General features: G+C 39.2%; 1 protein-coding gene across 1 annotated transcript; it reads left to right on the forward strand.

The window, feature by feature from the left end:
- The first annotated feature begins 708 nt into the window (after window positions 1-708).
- On the forward strand, window positions 709-1,671 carry LOC105811468 (olfactory receptor 51I2-like). Its single transcript, XM_012645663.1, has one exon. It carries the CDS (start codon window positions 709-711, stop codon window positions 1,669-1,671), a length of 963 nt encoding a protein of 320 aa, XP_012501117.1.
- The last annotated feature ends 6,847 nt before the right edge of the window (window positions 1,672-8,518 follow it).

Genomic DNA, 8,518 nt, shown 5'->3' on the forward strand with positions numbered 1-8,518 from the left:
AAAATACTTCCCAATGCCCCCACCCTCCTGCTCTTGGTCATTCTTACCTTCAGAGCGAGTTGATTACACTGCCTACATATGACACAACTATAGATCTGGCTATTATCATAAACTGTGCTTTAACTCACAGACCTATTTTTAGTGAGTTGTTAAATTTCTGCTAAAGAAATTTGGGTGGACATTTTCCATATATTCTTTTATTGATCTACCTTTAATATTCTTGTGTTTTCTTATTTGCTTATTTATTTGTTTGTTTTGGAATATAGAAGCTGAATCCAAGAAAATAAATCTAAAAAGCCCATTCTGTCTACCATTTCGGTTTCTACAATATATTTGCAATTTATTTATATGAGGCCACTGTTCCTTCCTTAAAATATAGAACTTTTGTTACTCTTGTCAGGATCACCTCATATATTTTGAAAGAAAGCATGGCATTATTGGCATTATTCAATATGTAAAGAGAACAGTGTTTTCAAAATCAAATAGAACTTTTACTATTAATAAGCTTGTTAGAGTTATTCCCTGTATTTTGTTAAGATGGAAGTAATTCTTAAATCCTCTTCACATGTCATATTTCCTATTGTGCATGAACCCATGTCACATGACATTAGAGGTAGTGTTGTTCCAATACCTTTGTCTTTTCTCCTTATTTTTGTACCCAGATTGAAGAGCTCACATCTCTCTGGAGCTCTCAGCTGCCTTCAGAGGATGCTCCCTCCCCAGTCCCATGTCAACATCTCCTTCTTCCAGCCCCCTGCTTTCCTCATGATTGGCATCCCAGGGCTGGAGGCCTTCCATGGCTGGATCTCCATCCCCTTCTCCTCCATGTACACTGTGACCCTCACTGGGAACTACCTAATCCTCCTGGCTGTGAGGAGGACCCCCAGCCTGCACCAGCCCATGTACTACTTCCTGTCCATGCTGGCCCTCACTGACGTGGGCCTCACCTTGTCCACACTGCCCACCACCCTGGCTGCGCTCTGGTTTGACCATCAGCTCATCGACTTCAACACCTGCCTGGTCCAGATGTTCTTCCTGCACTCCTTCTCTATGGTGGAGTCCTCAGTGCTGCTGGCTATGTCATTTGACCGCTTTGTGGCCATCTCCAATCCCCTGTGCTATGCAGCTGTCCTCACAAATAATGTCATCATCAGGATTGGCATGGCCATCGTGGGCCGTGCTACCTTGTGCCTCTTGCCTGTGCTATTTTTGATTAAGCGTCTAAACTTCTGCCCTGGAAATAACTCCCTGTCCCATTCGTTCTGTTTCCACGCTGACGTGATGAGACGCGCCTGTGCTGACATCACCATCAACATACGCTACGGGCTCTTTGTGGTACTATCCACAGGTGCCATTGACTCTCTGCTCATAATCCTATCCTATGCTCTCATCTTGCACACAGTAATGGGCCTGGCCTCTCCCAGGGAGCGAGTCCGGGCCCTGAATACCTGTGTTTCTCACATTCTGGCTGTATTTGTGTTCTTTATTCCAGCTATCACCATGTCTATGATCCACCGTTTTGGAAAACACCTACCCCACATTGCACATGCTCTTATTGCTTATGTGTACCTGGTGGTGCCTCCTGTGCTCAACCCCATCATCTACAGTGTGAAATCCAAGCCCATCAGGAAGGCCATGTTCAGTGTGCTGAAAGGGAAGGCACGAGGCTGATGAAACCGTGAAGGGTTTTAGGCTGGGTACCATGAAATACACTGCTGTAGCCTTGCAGGAACCTGTTAGACCCAGCAAGCACTGAAAATCCCTAATTCATGCTAAAATAGCAGGAAGCCTATCAGGTTTATGTATGTTAAAAATTTATGTTCAGCATTTACTTTTCAAGGAAGCAGTGATGACAATTAAAGACTGAGAAATAAATTAAACATGTTCACGGTCTTGTGCCAGACAAAAGTCATGCAAAGACACAACCAGACTATAGACTAGTAAGTGCCATAAGGAAGTTCTAATCAAGAAATTTCTAGGGCCTGAAAATGGGTAGTGGACAGAACTTTGCCTGGAAAGATTGGGAAAGCTTCCACAAAAGAGAGAATAATTTGTATTTCACTTTGAAAAATGTATAGTTTTTCTAGACAAAGTAGAAATTGAGTAAGGATGGGAAAAATCTAGAACAAAAAAAACAGTAACATGAAAAGAAGACTTTACATTTTGAACAAGTGAAAGTGTTTGTGAAAAGGTTTGCATTCCTGTACTTTTTTATGTCTCTACCACTTGTGATGTCTTTATAGGTAGGGCTGTGGCATAGGGTTTATAGAGGGAGCAGTAGGGGATGAAGCCACAGGGTAGGTGACCAACTGTGTAGGACTGTACATGTTATGCTAAGGTGTTTGGTTTGTATCCAGTACATAAAAACCATTCATTTTTTTACTATAATATACATGAATAGTATGAATTGCAGATAGAAGTGTGTTGGACATATGGACAAAACAGGAGCTAGGAAGACTAATCAGTTTATGCTCTTATATGGTCTCAGGGTTTCCCAAGACACCTTTTACACTGCCTAGAACATTCTCATCCCCCCCACCTGTTTATGTCTCATTTCTAACTACTCTTCTTATTTGTCGTCAATTATAATATAAACCTAATTTGTCAGAAAAGCCTGCTTAATGAATTCTCTTTTCCACATTATTTGTTTCCTACACATACACAATAGTTTGTCATTCAACTAGACTGTGAGCCCCCAGGTTGCCAACATATACTCAGTACCTACTGTTGTTGGTGGAATAGTAGATGCTAAATAATTATTTTGAAGATCTAATTATAAATGACTTTGAACAGGTGATAAGGGAATGAGTTATTTATTTAAGAGATAATTTGGAGACACTTACCTCCAGGGAACTTCTGTCTTTCAGAAGAAAGAATACACACAAATAATTGCAAAGGTTTGTGAAAAGGTTTTCAGATGAATTTGGATAGCTGACCTGGAGGCATGAGAGATGCAATACAACTGATTGAATTAAGGACTCTCTCTTAGTGAAGGTTTCCTACTTTTTCACCTTAGGGGGTCTCCTGGGTCCTTTCACTGGAAGTGATGTCCTTCACACCTCAGTGAAAACTGTGGCTCCATAAAGAGTTCTTGGAGAAAAAAAGGAAGAAAAAATGAGTTTGAAGGGATGCAACACTAAGATTTTTTTATATGTGTCTGCCTGAGTGCATCTTCTTAGAAAGTGAAGTTATAGGGCCATATGTGTCTTTCTCCTCACCTCCCCTACTTCCACTCCTCCTACAGGGTAAGGTCAATTTCACAAGATCTTGTTATGTCATGTCTACACAGGGTAAGTGGGTAAGAATACAAGCTTTAGAGTCAGGGAAACAAAAGTTGCTCAAACTCTGTTAAAACTGTCTCATACATTCAGCTATCTTACTTGGAGCATTTTTTTCTTTATATATTAGTAAATAGTTCTTTTTTTTTCCTTTAGTGACTACTATGTACCAGGCACTCTCTTACATAATGAGAATACAATGGTACCAAAACCTTGTGAAAGGAATACACATTAAGTAAATATATATACAAATAAATATAGATTTGCAAAAGCACTAAGCACTATTCATTTAGGCTTCTCTTCCCCCAGCAGACTGTGTACTTCATGAGGGAAGAGTCTAAGCCACCCTTGTCTGCATTGCATTCTCAATGCAGGGTTCACACTCATTTTGATAGCAGTAGTGTTAGTAGCACTAGGAATGCATTTGGTGACTGTATTAGTTTTCTGTTGCTGCATAACAAATTATAAAAATATTAGCTGCTTAAACCAGCATCCATTTATTAGTTCACATTCTGAAGGTCAAAAGTTTCAGTGAGCTTGGCTGGTTTCTTTGCTGAGGGTCTCATAAGACTAAAATAAATGGGGCAGCTGACAAGGCTCTTGCTCGGAAGCCCCAGGAAGGAATCTGCTCCTGAATTCATTTTGGTTATTGGTAGAATCCAGTTCCTTGAGGTTGTGTCACTGGGATTACCTTTTCCTTGTCGTCTTGTGGCCTCCCTCAGCTCCCTAAGGCTGCCCACATTTCTTCTCACACAGCCTCTCCATCACCAAACCAGAAAAAGTACATCTCATCCTTGCCATGCTTTGAATATCTCTGACTTCTGCTACCAGCTTGAGAAATGTTTCCCTTTTAGGGGCTCATATGATTGGACTAGGCCCACCTGGATATAATCTCCCTATCTTGAGGTCAACTGTGACATATGGCATAACACAATCCCAGGAGTGATATCTAATCATATTCAATGGTTCTGAGAACAAGAGCAGGATATGTTGTATGGAGATATTTTAGAATTCTGCCTATCACATTGACTAAATAAGTGGATAAACTAATGGATGTTTCTATGAAAATATACAATAAGGCTGTCTGATCTGCTCTAAGGTGTTAAGGATGGCTTTTCTCAAGAAGTGATAATTAAGGGGAGGCCTGAATGTTGAAGATAACTTAACTGGGGAAGAGTGTTTAGGGGAAGGTATATTAGGCAGAGAAAACCACATCTCCAAACAGGCTTCAGAAGGAGGAAACATGGTGAGATACAGGAATGAAACAAAATGCAGTGGGACTGGAAGTCAAAAAGAAAAGAGCCTATGGTTCAAGCTTAGTCTGAAAATATAAATGGGCATCAACCAAAAAGATGAAAAATAATTAGTATTTTAAGCAGGAGTGACAGTGGTTTTGACATAATCACATTTTCTTTCGGGAAGATCATTTTATATTATGTTATAGAGAATAGATTGAATTAAAGCTATAATGCATGCAAATTAACTAGTTAGAATTCTACTGAAACAGTCAGGATGAGATTTACGGGAAACTTGAACTAAGGGAGTGGTGATACAGATAAAAAAAGAAACAGATACGTCCAAAGTTATAAAAGAAGTAGAAATTATATAACTTGATTTTGGATTGAATATGAAGACTAAGAGAAGAAAAGGAACAGACCAAGGATAACTCCAAGGTTTGGGGCTTGCATATCAGGATAAATGGTGGTGTGATTACTGATATATGAAACATGAATAGAGGCATATAATTGGGTAAAGAATATCATCAGTTTTATTTTGTACACTTTGAGCTTGAACTCCCTTGGAAGCATCCAAATGGTGAGGTTATACAGGCCATTGGACTTATAAGCCTGGAGCTATAGACTAGCTCAATAGACTACTGTAGAGATACAATTTAAGTCACTGACATACTTACAGACATAAGTCTGACATACTTACAAACATAAGTATGTCTGTACACACAAAGTGTGATTGCATAGGAATTAGAGGCCTGATTCTAGTCTCTTTTATACCATGTCTTCTCATCAGGGAGAGTAGAATATATGTGCAAAGAAAACTGAGAAGTATTCAGAGAGATAAAAGGAAAACCAGACTGTGATGCTACAAAGAGCAAAGGAAGAAAATGTATCAAGAAAGTGGGAGTTGTCAACTGTGTTAAATGTTGTTGATAAATCAGGTATGATAAGGACTGAAAACCTCAGGCACACAGAGGTCCCTAATGACATATAGTAAAAGTTTTTTGAAAGAGTTATATGACAGATGCAGAAATGAAGATCAGCTATAGATAACTTCTTTAAAAAATTTGGCTATTAAAGGTAAAATATAAGAAAGGAATATGGGGTCCACAGAGGTTTATACTTGTCAGTATTGTTTTCAACAGGGAAGAGACTTGAACATGATAAATGCTAAGAGTGATTCGTCTGAGAGGGTGAGGTTGACTATCCACAAGGAGAAGAGACAATAATGTAAGTTTCCTGAGAAGGTGGGAGGAGAGTGATCCAAAGAAAATCAGTAAAAACCTATATGAGACCCAGCTTGATGGCACCTTGATTAATAAAGACTTTGTAATAATTATGCCAGTGTAAGGAAATGTCTCCTTCTTGGATAAATTCATACCTCCAATGTCTGCTCTAGAAGGATAAAGAGCAATCTTACCTGAGCCCCTCACTTTTCAGTTTTTATTTCCTTTAGTTTTTAATTTATTTACTCAACAACTATTAAATTATTGCTGTATTTACAAGACTAGAAAACTTTAAGAACAACAAAAACATTTTCAAAGACTTGACACATTAGCGGTTTATTTTTCACTTTTTCAACTTACAGGTGCAAGGATAAGTGGGGGTTGAAAGTGGGAGAAGTTTGGCTGTACAGAGTTTTCTGAGGAATCCAGGCTGCAGTGGTTTACCATGTGTAAGACACAGCTTTCCAAGTCACATTTAATGTCAACATGGAAGATTACACATGGGGGGCTTTATAAGACAGGCATAGACGTGCCACATGTCACTTCCACTCGCATTGGAAGTAATGGCTAGAATTTAATCATGTGAAAAGTAGTCACTGTCTACCACAAGCACTACCACATCCTAGGTACTTTGCTGGAGGTTCAATGATGAGCAAAAATAGATTCAACAATGAACAGAAATGGCATTCAATAACAAACAGTGCCCTCATGTACTTACAGTCTAGCAGCAAATACAAGTATTAGTAAAAAGTTGTTGAAAGAAAACTTTCCAAGTCTAGATCAAAAAGAGTGAGAATATCTTTCACCCCATCTTAGAGTATTCCATCCCACTGTCTAGCTTTTCTAAAGACACACTTTCTGTGGTTGATTTCCACTAGAAGCAATTCAGGAATCCTCACTATCTAACTTTGGAAGTGTGGCTTCCCTCCAATGTATACCTATATGTTAATACAGAAAAATAACTCACAATCACCAGGAACAGCTTAAAAATAGGGAACATATTTCCTCTCAATAATGATGGTGAAAAAGATTAAAAGGAAGAATAAGAGAAAAAAGAGGGGAAAATGAGTTTGGAAGGAAGTCAGGGCTCTGGAAAAGTCTCAGAGGAAGACCCTGGAAAAAGAACAGCTCTACTTCCTATGCCAGCTCCCCTGGCACCTGTGGTCTAAAGTGGACTTTCTCCCATTCATATCAAATCTTTTCTACAACTTCAGTAACATAAATTTTTTAAAAAATACGCTTTAGGTCAAGGTGTGATCTCATGTATACAATGTTAAGAGAATATGCAGTACCTGAAAGTTCTCTTAGGTCAGGTCCTTTGTCTTAATCTTCTCTATAGCTCCAGCTTCCCTAACATGGTTCTTTATATCAATAGATTTTTTTCCATAAATGTTTATTGAATAAGTGAATAAATAAATGCATTGATCAAGTGATGCTGGCTAGTGACTCCGTGATATGGTGCCACCTGCCTCAGCACTAGTTCTTCTTGTGACCTCTCTCAGGAATGTCCATGTCTCCAAAAGACTCCCTTGCCTGGCAGTTCCCATGGTGAAGTCTGACATTGACAATTGCACTCTCTTCTATGTCCCATTTCAGGTTTCCTCCAGATTCTCCATACCCACTTCCTTCACCTTAGAGTGGGTGAAGTCTTAGAGTGAAAAGCCCTGCATCTCCTTTGGCTTCCTTACGTGTGGAAGCGGCAAGACGTCAATCTGATTTGGCATCAGCTTCACTCCCTTTCTATCAAGCCCAAGATAAAAAGCTACAAGATTCCAGGGAAGTAGAACTTTGAGTGTACTGTGTCTGAAAGATAAACAATGAACATCGACTCTGAAACCCTAAATCAAAGGAATAGTATGACCCTTTCCCAAATCCAGGTCTATCTATCTCAAGAAAGCCAGACATAGTGGAAGGGGATGACCCTCCACATGTATGTGAGTCTTATCTCAACTTAATTAGAGGAATGATATAACCTAGTTTATTAACATGAATAGATATTACTCAGCAGACTCCGTTGCATGAAGAGATCTGGGAACACTGAAGAGAGAGTACATTTTTTTGGCCTGATGATTCATAAGAGCTTTATTTTATGAGGTATTACTAAAAGAAAAATAGCAACAGGAAATTCATATAAAGGAAATAGAGTGAAACAGAGGCTTAAAAGTACATGAAAACATTGAGCAACAGCAAGTATTATTAATATAAAGCTAAATGATATGGTATATAGAAAAATTAGAGACACTATACTGGAAAAATAGGATGGGAACAGAGACACTATACTGGAAAAATAGGATGGGAACAGGTACAAAGGGAAGAGGAAGCTACTGTTATTCTAAGAAGTTTGGATTGTATAAGGGATGCATTAAAAGACCTTTGATGGGTTTTAAGCAGGGGAGTAAGATAATGAGAGCTGTGTTTAGAACAACACCTCCAAGCTACATGGGATTTAGGACTGGTGCAAAAGATGCTCAAGGCAAGGATTCCAATATGGAGGTTGTGGCAATTGTCAACGCAAGAGGTATCTGGACCTAAGGGTTGGCAGTCATAATAGAGGGCACAAGACATGTTAATGAAATATTTCTAAATAGAACCTAAAAGAATTAGCAAGCAGGCTGGGCGCGGTGGCTCACACCTGTAATCCTAGCACTCTGGGAGACCGAGGAGTGTGGATCGCTCAAGGTCAAGAGTTCGAGACCAACCTGAGCAAGAGCGAGACCCTGTCTCTACTTAAAAAATAGAAAGAAATGATCGGGAAAACTAAATATATATACATATATATATA

The sequence above is a fragment of the Propithecus coquereli genome, unplaced genomic scaffold (assembly GCF_000956105.1).
Source record: "Propithecus coquereli isolate 6110/MARCELLA unplaced genomic scaffold, Pcoq_1.0 Scaffold235, whole genome shotgun sequence".
In the NCBI taxonomy this organism is placed as follows: Eukaryota; Metazoa; Chordata; class Mammalia; order Primates; family Indriidae; genus Propithecus; species Propithecus coquereli.

Excerpts from the sequence above, each read along its gene's own strand:
- LOC105811468 (XM_012645663.1), top strand. The coding sequence starts at position 709 with ATGCTCCCTCCCCAGTCCCATGTCAACATCTCCTTCTTCCAGCCCCCT.